Here is a 17198-nt window from a genome sequence, read left to right as displayed (position 1 = left end):
GCGCTTTTGGTGGCCTACTCAGGAGCGTGACACGCGCCGTTTCGTGGCTGCTTGTTCGGACTGCGCGCAGACTAAGTCAGGTAACTCTCCTCCTGCCGGTCGTCTCAGACCGCTTCCCATTCCTTCTCGACCATGGTCTCACATCGCCTTAGACTTCATTACCGGTCTGCCTTTGTCTGCGGGGAAGACTGTGATTCTTACGGTTGTCGATAGGTTCTCTAAGGCGGCACATTTCATTCCCCTCGCTAAGCTTCCTTCCGCTAAGGAAACGGCACAAATCATCATCGAGAATGTGTTCAGAATTCATGGCCTCCCGTTAGACGCCATTTCAGACAGAGGTCCGCAATTCACGTCACAGTTTTGGAGGGAGTTCTGTCGTTTGATTGGTGCGTCCGTCAGTCTCTCTTCCGGGTTTCATCCCCGGTCTAACGGTCAAGCAGAAAGGGCCAATCAGACGATTGGTCGCATACTACGCAGCCTTTCTTTTAGAAACCCTGCGTCTTGGGCAGAACAGCTCCCCTGGGCAGAATACGCTCACAACTCGCTTCCTTCGTCTGCTACCGGGTTATCTCCGTTTCAGAGTAGTCTGGGTTACCAGCCTCCTCTGTTCTCATCCCAGCTTGCCGAGTCCAGCGTTCCCTCCGCTCAAGCGTTTGTCCAACGTTGTGAGCGCACCTGGAGGAGGGTGAGGTCTGCACTTTGCCGTTACAGGGCACAGACTGTGAGAGCCGCCAATAAACGTAGGATTAAGAGTCCTAGGTATTGTTGCGGCCAGAGAGTGTGGCTTTCCACTCGTAACCTTCCCCTTACGACAGCTTCTCGTAAGTTGACTCCGCGGTTCATTGGTCCGTTCCGTGTCTCCCAGGTCGTCAATCCTGTCGCTGTGCGACTGCTTCTTCCGCGACATCTTCGTCGCGTCCATCCTGTCTTCCATGTCTCCTGTGTCAAGCCCTTTCTTCGCACCCCCGTTCGTCTTCTCCCCCCCCCCCCGTCCTTGTCGAGAGCGCACCTATTTACAAGGTACGTAGGATCATGGACATGCGTTCTCGGGGACGGGGTCACCAATACTTAGTGGATTGGGAGGGTTACGGTCCTGAGGAGAGGAGTTGGGTTCCGTCTCGAGACATGCTGGACCGTTCGCTGATTGATGATTTCCTCCGTAGCCGCCAGGAGTCCTCCTCGAGTGCGCCAGGAGGCGCTCGGTGAGTGGGGGGGTACTGTCATGTTTTGTCTTATATTGTCTTGTCATTTTGCTTTCCCTTCTGTTCGTTTCCCCCCTGCTGGTCTTATTAGGTTCGTTCCCTTTTTCTATCCCTCTCTCTCTCCCTCCCTCTCTCTCCTCTCTCTATCGTTCCGTTCCTGCTCCCAGCTGTTCCTGATTCTCCTACTCACTCATTTAGTCTTTCCACACCTGTTCCCTATCTTGTCCTCTGATTAGAGTCCCTATTTCTCCCCTTGTTTTCCGTTTCTGTCCTGTCGGATCCTTGTATATTGTTCGCCATGCTGTGTCTTCGTCTCGCCCTGTCGTGTCTTGTTTCCCTCAGATGCTGCGTGTGAGCAGGTGTCTGAGTCTGCTACGGTCGGTGCCTTCCCGAGGCAACCTACAGTTTATGGTCGAGTCTCCAGTCTGTCCTCGTCACTACGAGTGGAATTAGTTTTTTATGTTTAGTTTTCTGCTCCGATTTGTCTAGGAGTATTGCCTATTTCCTTTACTGGAATAAAGACTCTGTTTTCGCCAAGTCGCTTTTGGGTCCTCATTCACCTGCATAACAAGTAGTAGCAGTAGTTTTATTAGTTCTATTAGTAGTAGCAGTAGTTTTATTAGTTGTAGTAGTAGTAGTTTTATTAGCTGTAGTAGTAGCAGTAGTTTTTATTAGTTGTATTAGTAGTAGTAGCAGTAGTTTTTATTCATTGTATTAGTAGTATCAGTAGTTTTTATTAGTTGTAGGCCTATTAGTAGTTGTACAACAACTATTTTATGCTAGTTTTTATATTTGTATTATTATTATTATTTAATTGTTGTTATTACTAGACAGTAGTTGCCATATTATTCTTATTGCTAAGAATTGTATTGATTTTTTTGACACTCTTGAAAACGAGAGTGTACATCAAGAGATTTCATCCTGCAAAATGTCAAATAAATAAATCATTGCTTGTATGACTCATCACCGAGTAACAGTAATCACATCTTCCTGCCACAGATATAATTTATCTGTAGACTGGTACCAGATCCTATTGTGCTGTATGACCAGAACAGATCTTGGACCAGGCTACATCCTTAGGGAACATTCAAAGAACATTCAGAATGAGGCAGGCTAGCGAGCAAGCCAACGGGTTGGAGCAGCAAGCAGCCAGCTGACCTGAGCGGTGGTCGGCTGGTCGGTGGTCGGCTGGTCGGTCACTAGGTGTTACCAACTTGAGGAAGTCATTCATTACCAACATGAGGAATTCATTGGCCAGATGACTCCCACGGCAACGGCACTACTTGTTGTGGAGCCGTGCTACTCACAACAATCATGGCAGACAGGAAAAGTGTAGCCTGGTCCCAGATCTGTTTTCACTGTTTTACCAACTCTGTGACAATAGCAAAAGGAGTTGGCAAGACAGTGCAAAAATATCTGGGACCAGGCTAGGAAAATTGAAAAGAGGAATTGGTAAAGATTACTTTGACTACATGTCCATAACACATTCATTACACATCTAGAAGCATTTGATGAACATGTTAGAACAGATCCCGGACAACTTTATTAAAGGTTAATGAAATACAGTATATCCATAGCATATCTGTAGCGTATTCATGTCACGCTATGCAAGAGCACATATTTAGGTATCTTAATAGATGCATCATTAGAATGACAGCGTAGTGTCATCATTGTTTATGCACCATTGGAAAACATTATTCCTATTCCTATTAAGGGGAAAGTATGGGATGAGAGTTAAAGTCATAAAATGTGACCTGTAACTCAATAAAAGGGCATATTGACAGGATCCAATATTAGCATCTATGTTAAGAAACATAACCCACACTATCACCTGTCTCTATGTCTCTTCACCCTGGGTATTACAACGACCACAGTTAATCCTGGTAGCTGCAAATATGTAACAACAATCAGTCTGAATAAATTATCCCTGAAGCAACACAGCACACACAATGCATCTCTGAGAGCATTTGTGTGTGTGAGTGTGCGTGTGTGTGTGTGTGTGTGTGTGTGTGTGTGTGTGTGTGTGTGTGTGTGTGTGTGTGTGTGTGTGTGTGTGTGTGTGTGTGTGTGTGTGTGTGTGTGTGTGTGTGTGTGTGTGTGTGTGTGTGTGTGTGTGTGTGTGTGTGTGTGTGTGTGTGTGTGTGTACGCCTGAGAAAGAGACCTAGCTTAAGGGCTTTCATGGGACAATCCAATCAGTATGATTCCCATTACAATGACTGGCCGTGGTATGAATGGACAGACAGTCAGGAAACCCCCACAGGACAAATCATTTCTAATGATGAGGCGCTATATTGTTATAAATATGCTTTGAGGAAATAAACCATTAGGGGTTAGGTCTGGTGTGGGGGAAGAAGATGTCAAAGCTTTTGATTTAGATGCCAAAATATTTTGGGGGGTTTTTAACATTTCCCCCGCAATGTGCTACTTATGCAGGTATCTTATGACAAAAGCAAAAGGTTGATAGTCCTCAGTTTGATGGGAGGAAAAAGCACTTGGTTATCTCTTTTCCTCTTTCCTAAGCCTTCAGCTTAACTCTACAGCTTTACACATCAGCTTGTCACTCAGAGACAGACAATCAGGTGTCAGGAGGCTGAGGTCAATATAAAACAATCAACCAAACATCGAACCCCCGGCTACTCCCCGGGTCAGCCTGATCTGCACCTCTGCGCCACCCGATGGGTGGTCCATGAGTCACCCTTTCACTCAGCGGGGGATGGTGGAGGGGTAGAGGTGGGACTCAATGGCAGGAAATATCAGGGGGCCTCTGAGGGGAGCAGCACCACCACACACACACACACGCATGCAACACATAAAAGAGAAGTTACATTCTCATAAACCGTCAACTGCCAGTATCAGTTGATAAAGGCCTTTTTTGCACCTTATGCAAGTTCAGCTCTCATATACTCTGTTAGACAGCAGACTAAGAGTCATATCCTGATTGTGATGGAGACAGAATAGTCATATCTTCTTCTATTCAGAGACGGCATTTCTCAGGTTCCTGGTAGTTTGGAATGAGTTAAGGGGAGCCAGGTGTAGTAATGAGTTGTATGTACCTGGGCTGCTTGGCTGCCCCTTCTGCCTGTAACTGTGCATCTTCATGTCTAAACGAGTCTCTCTTAGTTTATTGGTCACTGGTGGGTACCATCCTTTACTGTCAGAAAAAAAGGGAGAAATCCTGCTAGGAGTGTGTGTTTGAGTGTGTCTGTGTGCACGTGTATTTGAGTGCCCCTGTGTGTGTGTGTGTGTGTGTGTGTGTGTGTGTGTGTGTGTGTGTGTGTGTGTGTGTGTGTGTGTGTGTGTGTGTGTGTGTGTGTGTGTGTGTGTGTGTGTGTGTGTGTGTGTGTGTGTGTGTGTGTGTGTGTGTGTGTGTGTGTCAGCATGCCTGTGTGTGTGTATATGTGACGTGTGTGTGTCTGTTTGTGCGCACACGTGTGTTTGAGTGCCCCTGTGTGTGTGTCTGTGTGCATGTGTTAGCATGCCTGTGTGTGTGTATGTGTGCATGTGTTAGCATGCCTTTGTGTGTGTGTATGCGACGTGAGTGTGTCTGTTCGTGCGCACACGTGTGTTTGAGTGCCCCTGTGTGTGTGTGTGTGTCTGTGTGCATGTGTTAGCATGCCTGGGTGTGTGTGTATGTGACGTGTGTGTGTCTGTGCGCACACGTGTGTTTGAGTGTGTGTCTGTTTGTGCGTGTATGTGGGTACGTCTAGCACTGTGAATGGGTTGTGTTTTTGCATACTAAGTGAGAGTACAGTTAACGGCAGTGCATTCTTTATCTGTGTCAGAGGAGACACAGCACTGGGGAGGGAGATAGGGGGATTCCAGACAGACACACACACACAGCAACAATAATCTGGAACAAAGGTCCCGTGCTCATGTTGCACTCCACCCCACACACGCACACAGTATTTCTGTCCCCGATGCCTAAGGTGGATTCCCAGGTGAATGTCCTGAACAGAAGCTCTAACTGACAAACCAACATGAAGTGACCATGTCTCATCTGGCATAAAGCAAGTCAAACACCAGTTTCTGACAAGGAAATAGAACCACAGAGGGAGACCACATGACTGACAGCATGCCTGAGTCTGGCCAGGCCAGGTAACACATTTTACTTCTCTAGGTAGTGCTTAGCAAAGTTGATGCTAAAACATTTAGAAATAAAACAATGTCTACTCTAGAAATTATTTTGTATTAGTAACATAATACTATATATAATATCTATTCACATCACAATTCCCACAGATAATGTCAAATGAATATCCTCAGTTAGTCCTGAATGTCCTCAGTTAGTCCTGAATGTCCTCAGGTAGTCCTGAATGTCCTCAGGTAGTCCTGAATGTCCTCAGTTAGTCCTGAATGTCCTCAGTTAGTCCTGAAATACCCTTAAAGGTCTGCTAATCTAAAACGCCTCATCTCTCCCTGCTCCCATCGCTCCCTTTCAGACCGTTTAGAGCCTCTCTGTATGTCCTCCTCTGTCCTGCTACATCTGGACATCAGAGCCCAGTGCAAAACCAACAACATCTCACAGTTTTACCAATTTAACTTCAGATTCGGACATTTTTCCATGTTTCTTCAAAACGTCAAATTTCGAAGTTGCTCCCAACTCAAATGTTGTAGATGTTGAAACCCTGGTGTTCTCCTCCTGCTCCGCATCATTCCGAATGGTTAAGTTAGGGTTTCTCAAAGGGGGGAACATTGTGGTTTTTGCCCTAGGCCTACAAAGCTGATTCAAATAATCAACTAATCATTAAGGTTTGGGATAGGGCTAAAAAAAATATTAAAAATGAGTGTCTATCGCTGGGAATATGGTTAGGTTAAATTTATTAAGAAATGAGTGTCTATCGCTGGGAATATGGTTAGGTTAAATTTATTAAGAAATGAGTGTCTATTGCTGGGAATATGGTTAGGTTAAATTTATTAAGAAATGAGTGTCTATCGCTGGGAATATGGTTAGGTTAAATTTATTAAGAAATGAGTGTCTATCGCTGGGAATATGGTTAGGTTAAATTTATTAAGAAATTAGTCTATCGCTGGGAATATGGTTAGGTTAAATTTATTAAGAAATGAGTGTCTATCGCTGGGAATATGGTTAGGTTAAATTTATTTGCACCAAAGAAAATAAGTGATACACAACAATACAGATAAAAACTAATAATGAACATGCGACCTTCGGATTAGGAGTCATAGGATTCTGAATGGTTCAGGGTTAAGGTTTGGGATAGAGTTAAACATTAAGTTTAGGCATTCATTCTGAATGGTTAAGATAAGGGTTAAGGTTTGGGATAGAGTTAAACATTAAGTTTAGGCATTCATTCTGAATGGTTAAGATAAGGGTTAAGGTTTGGGATAGAGTTAAACATTATGTTTAGGCATTCATTCTGAATGGTTAAGATAAGGGTTAAGGTTTGGGATAGAGTTAAACATTAAGTTTAGGCAATCACTCTGAATGGTTAAGATAAGGGTTAAGGTTTGGGATAGAGTTAAACATTAAGTTTAGGCAATCACTCTGAATGGCTAAGTTAAGGGTTAAGGTTTGGGATAGAGTTAAACATTAAGTTTAGGCAATCACTCTGAATGGTTAAGTTAAGGGTTAAGGTTTGGGATAGAGTTAAACATTAAGTTTAGGCATTCATTCTGAATGGTTAAGATAAGGGTTAAGGTTTGGGATAGAGTTAAACATTAAGTTTAGGCATTCATTCTGAATGGTTAAGATAAGGGTTAAGGTTTGGGATAGAGTTAAACATTAAGTTTAGGTGTTCCTTCTGAATGGTTAAGATAAGGGTTAAGGTTTGGGATAGAGTTAAACATTAAGTTTAGGCAATCACTCTGAATGGTTAAGATAAGGGTTAAGGTTTGGGATAGAGTTAAACATTAAGTTTAGGCATTCATTCTGAATGGTTAAGATAAGGGTTAAGGTTTGGGATAGAGTTAAACATTAAGTTTAGGCGTTCATTCTGAATGGTTAAGTGCTACCTTGTCCCGGACATGCTGTTTTCGACTCTCTCTCTCTACCGCACCTGCTGTCTAACTATGAATGATCGGCTATGAAAAGCCAACTGACATTATCCTGTTGCACCCTCTACAACCACTGTTTTTAATATTATTTAACCCTGCTGGTCATCTATAAATGTTTGAACATCTTGGCCATGTACTCTTATAATCTCCAACTGGTACAGCCAGAAGAGGACTGGCCACCCCTCAGAGCCTGGTTCCTCTCTAGGTTTCTTCCTAGGTTCCTACCTTTCTAGGGAGTTTTTCCTAGCCACCGTGCTTCTACATCTGCATTGCTTGCTGTTTGGGGTTCTAGGCTGGGTTTCTGTACAGCACTTTGTGACATCGGCTGATGTAAAAAGGGCTTTATAAATCAAATTCGATTGATTTGATTAAGTTAAGGGTTAAGGTTTGGGATAGAGTTAAACATTGTGTTAAGGTGTTCATTCTGAATGGTTAAGTTAGGGGTTAAGGTTTGGGATAGAGTTAAACATTATGTTAAGGTGTTCATTCTGAATGGTTAAGTTAAGGGTTAAGGTTTGGGATAGAGTTAAACATTATGTTAAGGTGTTCATTCTGAATGGTTAAGTTAAGGGTTAAGGTTTGGGATAGGGTTAAAACAACAAGTGTCTACCACTGGGATTGAACATGTGACCTTCAGATCTGAAGTCACGGGCCAACACTCATCCGCCACCCCTGTCCAGGTAATATTGCTCACTGTTGCCCCTAGTGGGTAATTTTGAAGGCCTTTCCCGACGTCCTCAAGACAATTTATAAGTCAACTTGGAGCAATCTGGCTGTGCAAGACAGTCCCACTTCAAAGCCTTGATGGAAGAAAGGAAGGAGGAAGGGATCTCTGACTCAATCCCTCTCTGTCCCCCATAACTCCCTGCCTCTTTATCCATTTCATCCTTGTCACGTCCACTTCACTTCAGGGATTCTCTTCGGCCGTTCCTTTCGTTCTCACTTTACCCCATATGGTTTACTGGTCTTCTCTCTTGCCTGCCGACTGGTGCCCTTTCAGTGCCCGCTACATCACATTAGCCACGTTTCATCTGTGTCTCAGGAGAGCCTTCTCTCTCTCTCTCTCTCTCTCTCTCTGTCCTTCTGTAGCCTCATGTACCAGTGTTTTATAGTCTCCCTTTCACCTCCCACTCAGGATACTTCTCTTCTCATTGGTCGACCAACTCAGTAAAACATAGTCTGTATTCCCAATAACACCCTATTCACTATAGGTCTATAGTGCAATATGGGCCTTATCAGCCCTGGTCAACGGTAGTGCACTATAAGGGAAATAGGGAGTAAGTGGACATTCACCCAATTGGTTTAAAAAAAGAGTACACTAAACGACAGAAAATGAGATAAAGATGGACAGAGAGAGGGAAGGAGAGAAGAAGGGAGGAGGTGAAAGAGAGAAAGATTAGGTTCAGAGTAAGGGCCTGAATTCAGTCGTTTGTACCAGGTGAAAGTATTTTGTTTTGCAGTGGGCTGAGGTAGATAAGGAGTCTATAAAATGATGCTTTACATTGGGAAGTAACATACACAGTCTCAGTTCATAACCTCTGTTATTTAATCTCTTATCTAAATACCTGATATCAAAAGGAAGAATAGCCTCACTGGGAATGTACCGCACACAGTCCAACTCCCAATACATAACTTGACTATCTGTCATCTACAGTAAATACCTGATAATAAAGAGTAGTCTGGCTTAATCAGATGTATCCTGATTGAGACTATGGAGTCTGGCTAGTGAAACTGTAGGAAGAGGAATCAGTCTGGCTAGTGAAACTGTAGGAAGAGGAATCAGTCCGGCTAGTGAAACTGTAGGAAGAGGATTCAGTCTGGCTAGTGAAACTGTAGGAAGAGGATTCAGTCTGGCTAGTGAAACTGTAGGAAGAGGATTCAGTCTGGCTAGTGAAACTGTAGGAAGAGGATTCAGTCTGGCTAGTGAAACTGTAGGAAGAGGATTCAGTCTGGCTAGTGAAACTGTAGGAAGAGGATTCAGTCTGGCTAGTGAAACTGTAGGAAGAGGAATCAGTCTGGCTAGTGAAACTGTAGGAAGAGGAATCAGTCTGGCTAGTGAAACTGTTGGAAGAGGAATCAGTCTGGCTAGTGAAACTGTAGGAAGAGGAATCAGTCTGGCTAGTGAAACTGTAGGAAGAGGAATCAGTCTGGCTAGTGAAACTGTAGGAAGAGGAATCAGTCTGGCTAGTGAAACTGTAGGAAGAGGAATCAGTCTGGCTAGTGAAACTGTAGGAAGAGGAATCAGTCTGGCTAGTGAAACTGTAGGAAGAGGAATCAGTCTGGCTATACATTATGTAGCAGTATGTGAAATACCTTCAGGTTTTGGTTTGCCCTGTAAAACTGGAATAGTCCCAAAAGTGCCAACTGAGGAAAAAATATTTTTTTGAAGTATGTGAACTATGTATTTGACATGATATAGTCTATTCTATACCATAACGTTAAAGCAGGAAGAGCTTGAGAGTATCTGCAAAAAAGTATGAGAGAAACTCTCCAAATACAGGTGTACCAATCTTGTAGTGTCATATCCAAGAAGACTCAAGGATGTAAATCGCTTCCAAAAGGTGCTTCAACAAAGTATTGAGTAAAGGGTCTGAATACTTATGTAAATGTTATATTTTTAAAACATTTGCAAACATTTCTAAAATCCTGTTTTTGCTTTGTCAATATGGGGTAGAGTGTTGACTGATGCTCATATCTCCGCCCTAACAATAGGAGTCGTTGTCCCAAAGGCGGAAAGGCAGAAGCTAGGTACAAAATAAGCCCATAGAGACACATTGGGTTTATATTGGACATATTTTGGGGGGAGTGAAACCTCTCGCTTTGCCGCCTCCTCTCTGGTGTGGGGCAGACATGGAGAGGGAGAGAAGAGAGGAACGCGCTATTGAGACAGATAAAGAGAATTTGCTTTGCGAGGTACAGTATCTCTACCTGAAAATACATGATCTAATTTAAGTGATTGATAGTAGGTATTCAGTAGTCATAAAAGCATGCCTTATTTACTTTGAAGAACTACTAAAACAGTGAATTTGTCAGACAACGTAGGCAGCAGCTCTATAGAGATGAGATGATGACTTGGAATGAAATAATAAAGTCATCATATAAAACAAATATATAATATACAAAACAACTGAAATATTTGATTAAAGTAATGTGAATAAACAATGGTTAATAAGTGATAAGCAGTAATGTGCTGTCACTATTACATGTTTTATTCATAACGCATAGCACATTTCATGCTAAAAAATATATTGAACCGAAACTGAAAACTGTGATTATTTAAAAAAAAAATGTTTTAACTGAAACCGAATCAACTTCAAAAAGCTCTAATCGCTCAGCACTAATATCCTGGTCAGGCATAGTCTCTACTCAGTACATAATCTATATTGGCTGATATAAGAGTTTATGTTCTAGTTTATAACAGTAAGGTTCTCACCAGAGAGGTCAGGGCCATCTGAAATGTGTATATTATCTGTGATATAACAGTTTATAACAGGTTTATAACAGTAAGGTCTCACCACAGAGGTCAGTTCCATCTGAAATGTGTATATCATCTGTGTTATAACAGTTTATAACAGGTTTATAACAGTAAGGTCTCACCACAGAGGTCAGTTCCATCTGAAATGTGTATATCATCTGTGTTATAACAGTTTATAACAGGTTTATAACAGTAAGGTTCTCACCACAGAGGTCAGTTCCATCTGAAATGTGTATATCTGTGTTATAACAGTTTATAACAGGTTTATAACAGTAAGGTTCTCACCACAGAGGTCAGGGCCATCTGAAATGTGTATATCTGTGTTATAACAGGTTTATAACAGTAAGGTTCTCACTACAGAGGTCAGGGCCATCTGAAATGTGTATATTTGTGTTATAACAGTTTATAACAGGTTTATAACAGTAAGGTTCTCACCACAGAGGTCAGGGCCATCTGAAAGCTGTATATCCTGGCGAGGCCAAAATCGGCCAGTTTGATCTGTCCTCCACTGGTGACCAAAATGTTCTGGGGTTTCAGGTCCCGGTGAACCACACGGTGTGAGTGCAGGAAGTCCAGTCCCTGCAGCAGCTGGTACATCATATCCTGTTAGGACAACACACATGGGCACTCAGACACAGTCTTAACAGGTACAACATGACACATGGACACTCAGACACAAGCTGTGTTCGAATGCTCACACTAACAGCACTAACCATACTATTTGTGGCATACATTTAGTATGTAGTATGTTTATTGATTATTGTATGAATATATGTAGTATGCTAAAAGTTTACGGATGTCGTACTACATTCGTCAAAATACGAAGTACTCTAGCAGTGAACACCATTTCCGTGCATTTAGGGCCCATAATGCAACTCTTCAGAAAATGGGCGTGGCTTCACAACGTTTTCTAATTTGAAGAAAATGGCGGAAAATATGCAGCCAAAGTCCGACGAAAGAGCATACAAATTCATTGCTTTAACTAATTATGACAAATTTTAAGAAAATGTTGAGCAATGTAATTTGACAATTTGTTAGCTTCGCTAGCCTTACGAACTGCATAGCATTTCATTACAGTAGTTGCTTGTATGCACCAGATGTTAGCTAGCTGCCTAACGTTAGTTGGCTACTAATACTTCAAACTTGCCAGTATTTTAACAATATGCTATCTAACTAAACAACCCAACGTTTATTGACTTGATTTTTCACATAATTCTTAGCTAAGTGGTATAGTCTTTGTGCGTTCTCAATGGACATTGTTAAAGAAGTCGTAAAACGTCTTGCTCGTCATTTGTTAGGTATGCTAACAAGCTAGCAAGAAGTTGAAAATCAACAGTATCAAATTCCGGTAGACACATCGATGCACTAGTACACTCAACTACAAGGATACCGTTAGCTTACAGTATACTAAAATTAACTAATAGCATATAGTATGTAGTATATACTCATTAAGTATGTAGTATACAGTATTTTAGTATGGGTATTCGAAAACAGCTACAGTCTTAACAGGTACAACATTACGCATGGACACAGTCTTAAAGGGTAAAACATGACACATGGACACAGACTTAACACGTAAAACATGACACATGGACACAGACAGTCTTAACACGTATAACATGACACATGGACACAGACACAGTCTTAACACGTATAACATGACACATGGACACAGACACAGTCTTAACGGGTAAAACATGACACATGGACACAGTCTTAACGGCTAAAACATGACACATGGACACAGACACAGTCTTAACACGTATAACATGACACATGGACACAGACACAGTCTTAACGGGTATAACATGACACATGGACACAGACAGTCTTAACGGGTAAAACATGACACATGGACACAGACACAGTCTTAACAGGTATAACATGACACATGGACACAGTCTTAACAGGTATAACATGACACATGGACACAGACACAGTCTTAACACGTATAACATGACACATGGACACAGACAGTCTTAACACGTATAACATGACACATGGACACAGACACAGTCTTAACACGTAAAACATGACACATGGACACAGACACAATCTTAACGGGTAAAACATGACACATGGACACAGACACAGTCTTAACACGTATAACATGACACATGGACACAGTCTTAACAGGTATAACATGACACATGGACACAGTCTTAACAGGTATAACATGACACATGGACACAGACACAGTCTTAACAGGTATAACATGACACATGGACACAGTTTTAACAGGTATAACATGACACATGGACACAGTTTTAACAGGTATAACATGACACATGGACACAGTCTTAACAGGTATAACATGACACATGGACACAGACAGTCTTAACACGTATAACATGACACATGGACACAGACACAGTCTTAACGGGTATAACATGACACATGGACACAGACACAGTCTTAACACGTATAACATGACACATGGACACAGACAGTCTTAACAGGTAAAACATGACACATGGACACAGACACAGTCTTAACGGGTAAAACATGACACATGGACACAGACACAGTCTTAACACGTATAACATGACACATGGACACAGACACAGTCTTAACACATATAACATGACACATGGACACAGTCTTAACAGGTAAAACATGACACATGGACACAGACACAGTCTTAACGGGTAAAACATGACACATGGACACAGACACAGTCTTAACACGTAAAACATGACACATGGACACAGACACAGTCTTAACACGTAAAACATGACACATGGACACAGACAGTCTTAACACATATAACATGACACATGGACACAGTCTTAACAGGTATAACATGACACATGGACACAGACACAGTCTTAACACGTATAACATGACACATGGACACAGACACAGTCTTAACGGGTAAAACATGACACATGGACACAGTCTTAACGGCTAAAACATGACACATGGACACAGACACAGTCTTAACACGTAAAACATGACACATGGACACAGACACAGTCTTAACACGTATAACATGACACATGGACACAGACACAGTCTTAACGGTGTAACATGACACATGGACACAGACAGTCTTAACGGGTAAAACATGACACATGGACACAGACACAGTCTTAACAGGTATAACATGACACATGAACACAGTCTTAACAGGTATAACATGACACATGGACACAGACACAGTCTTAACACGTATAACATGACACATGGACACAGACAGTCTTAACAGTTATAACATGACACATGGACACAGACACAGTCTTAACACGTATAACATGACACATGGACACAGACAGTCTTAACACGTATAACATGACACATGGACACAGACAGTCTTAACAGGTATAACATGACACATGGACACAGACACAGTCTTAACACGTAAAACATGACACATGGACACAGACACAATCTTAACGGGTAAAACATGACACATGGACACAGACACAGTCTTAACATGTATAACATGACACATGGACACAGTCTTAACAGGTATAACATGACACATGGACACAGTCTTAACAGGTATAACATGACACATGGACACAGACAGTCTTAACAGGTATAACATGACACATGGACACAGACAGTCTTAACACGTATAACATGACACATGGACACAGACAGTCTTAACAGGTATAACATGACACATGGACACAGACAGTCTTAACAGGTATAACATGACACATGGACACAGTCTTAACAGGTATAACATGACACATGGACACAGACAGTCTTAACAGGTATAACATGACACATGGACACAGTCTTAACAGGTATAACATGACACATGGACACAGTTTTAACAGGTATAACATGACACATGGACACAGTCTTAACAGGTATAACATGACACATGGACACAGACAGTCTTAACGGGTAAAACATGACACATGGACACAGACACAGTCTTAACACGTATAACATGACACATGGACACAGACACAGTCTTAACACGTATAACATGACACATGGACACAGACACAGTCTTAACACGTATAACATGACACATGGACACAGTCTTAACAGGTAAAACATGACACATGGACACAGACACAGTCTTAACGGGTAAAACATGACACATGGACACAGACAGTCTTAACACATATAACATGACACATGGACACAGACACAGTCTTAACACGTATAACATGACACATGGACACAGACAGTCTTAACAGGTTCAACAACACACATGGACACTGACAGTTTGTCATGATTTTACGGATACAAGACACATGGACACTGAAAAAAGACACCTGATATCCTTGACATAGAGGGTTCAAAAGTACTAAAACAAAAGGTAATTTTTAAAATCTGTGTTTTGGTTGCTGCACATTGGTGTTGGATGGTTCCCCCAATACTAATGCAGTTTGTTATCTTCATCATCATGTGTGTACAGTATGCACATCACTGTAATCTGTAAGGTAACTGTAATCACTGTATAGTAAGAAACATTGTTTATTTCTCTTCTAAATCAGCCAACGTGTCTCAGAACACTGAAAACCTCAATGAAAAGTCCCACAGAGTGAAGTGAAATCACTGAGGCCTTGCATGCGGTGCAGCAGCTTGTCGACGAGGAAGAAAAGACAACGTATCCCTTTAAATCCCAAGTGTGGCAGATGTTGATAACGGACACAAATTGTGGAGGGAGAGCAGAGCAGGAAATACACATTGCTGTGAGGGTGTAGTTCTGATCTTTGGGCCCTGGTCCAAAAGTAGTGCACTACATAGGGAATAGGGTGCCGTTTGGGTACACCCTTGATCTGTTGGTGGTGGGCCTGTCTCTGCCTCCCTCCCTCTCTTCCTGCATCTGGCTGGACTGGAGCTGAGGTGGATTGTTCATTGAAGATCCACTCTTTCTAGCTGCAGCAAGGAACGGCCCCACAGTGACCCTAATGTCCACAAGCACTCAGTCCAGGGAGAGAGAAATAAAGATAAAACGAGAGAGAAAGAAAGAGTCTGAGAGGAGGGCTAAACTGAAGGAAGAGTCTGAGAGGAGGGCTAAACTGAAGGAAGGGTCTGAGAGGAGGGCTAAACTGAAGGAAGAGTCTGAGAGGAGGGCTAAACTGAAGAAAGAGTCTGAGAGGAGGGCTAAACTGAAGAAAGAGTCTGAGAGGAGGGCTAAACTGAAGGAAGAGTCTGAGAGGAGGGCTAAACTGAAGGAAGAGTCTGAGAGGAGGGCTAAACTGAAGGAAGAGTCTGAGAGGAGGGCTAAACTGAAGGAAGGGTCTGAGAGGAGGGCTAAACTGAAGGAAGAGTCTGAGAGGAGGGCTAAACTGAAGGAAGGGTCTGAGAGGAGGGCTAAACTGAAGGAAGGGTCTGAGAGGAGGGCTAAACTGAAGGAAGGGTCTGAGAGGAGGGCTAAACTGAAGGAAGAGTCTGAGAGGAGGGCTAAACTGAAGGAAGGGTCTGAGAGGAGGGCTAAACTGAAGGAAGAGTCTGAGAGGAGGGCTAAACTGAAGGAAGAGTCTGAGAGGAGGGCTAAACTGAAGGAAGAGTGAGAGGAGGGCTAAACTGAAGAGTCTGAGAGGAGGGCTAAACTGAAGGAAGAGTGAGAGGAGGGCTAAACTGAAGGAAGAGTGAGAGGAGGGCTAAACTGAAGAAAGAGTCTGAGAGGAGGGCTAAACTGAAGGAAGAGTGAGAGGAGGGCTAAACTGAAGAAAGAGTCTGAGAGGAGGACTAAACTGAAGGAAGAGTGAGAGGAGCACTAAACTGAAGAAAGAGTCTGAGAGGAGGGCTAAACTGAAGGAAGAGTCTGAGAGGAGGGCTAAACTGAAGGAAGATTCTGAGAGGAGGGCTAAACTGAAGGAAGAGTGAGAGGAGGGCTAAACTGAAGAAAGAGTCTGAGAGGAGGGCTAAACTGAAGAAAGAGTCTGAGAGGAGGGCTAAACTGAAGAAAGAGTCTTGGAGAGGAGGGCTAAACTGAAGGAAGAGTGAGAGGAGCACTAAACTGAAGAAAGAGTCTGAGAGGAGGACTAAACTGAAGGAAGAGTGAGAGGAGGGCTAAACTGAAGAAAGAGTCTGAGAGGAGGACTAAACTGAAAGGGCTCAACGGCCCACTCTCTGGTGGAACTTGCACAACAACATAAGGACTGAACGAACTGATGGTGATAGCGGAGGTGGGGGCTGTTTGAGTGATAGAGACAGAGAGATGAGGGAAGATTAAAAAAGAAACACAGGGAAAGAAAAAGAGAGAGAGAAAGAGGGACTCTCTCTCCCAGTCTCGACATGAATCGGCCTACTGCTGGGGTTGCAGCAGGCAGCGGAGGCCCCCTCCCGAAACCCGTCGCCAAGACCTCACAAGTGACATGGACCTGGGCCTGGGGAGGGGCTCCATTCTCTGACCCTAGCAGCTGGTGAGTGATTAAAAGAGGTTAAACAATGGTCTGCACACTCAAGCAGAAAACATTTTCAAATGGGCGGGGCTGACCAGGGCTAAGGGGAGGGGACAGGAGCCTCTGCACGGAATAGAGAACAGACAGGGCAGAGGGAATGTGTGTGTGTGTGTCTGTGCACATGCGGTGTG

At 42.9% G+C, this 17198-nt stretch overlaps 1 protein-coding gene across 1 annotated transcript in view; it reads right to left on the bottom strand.

Annotated features, from left to right (window-relative positions):
- Positions 1-17198, bottom strand: part of LOC124012147 (cyclin-dependent kinase 6-like) — a 97538-nt gene that overhangs the window by 61305 nt on the left and 19035 nt on the right. Inside the window, exon 4 of the mRNA XM_046325609.1 lies at positions 11126-11293. Coding sequence (XP_046181565.1) covers positions 11126-11293 — 168 coding nt within the window. The remainder of the gene's footprint in view (positions 1-11125; positions 11294-17198) is intronic.

Source organism: Oncorhynchus gorbuscha, linkage group LG24 (genome assembly GCF_021184085.1).
Source record: "Oncorhynchus gorbuscha isolate QuinsamMale2020 ecotype Even-year linkage group LG24, OgorEven_v1.0, whole genome shotgun sequence".
NCBI lineage: Eukaryota > Metazoa > Chordata > Actinopteri > Salmoniformes > Salmonidae > Oncorhynchus > Oncorhynchus gorbuscha.
The sequence above is the reverse complement of the archived record's forward strand: the minus strand, read 5'-3'. Positions and strand labels throughout refer to the sequence as shown.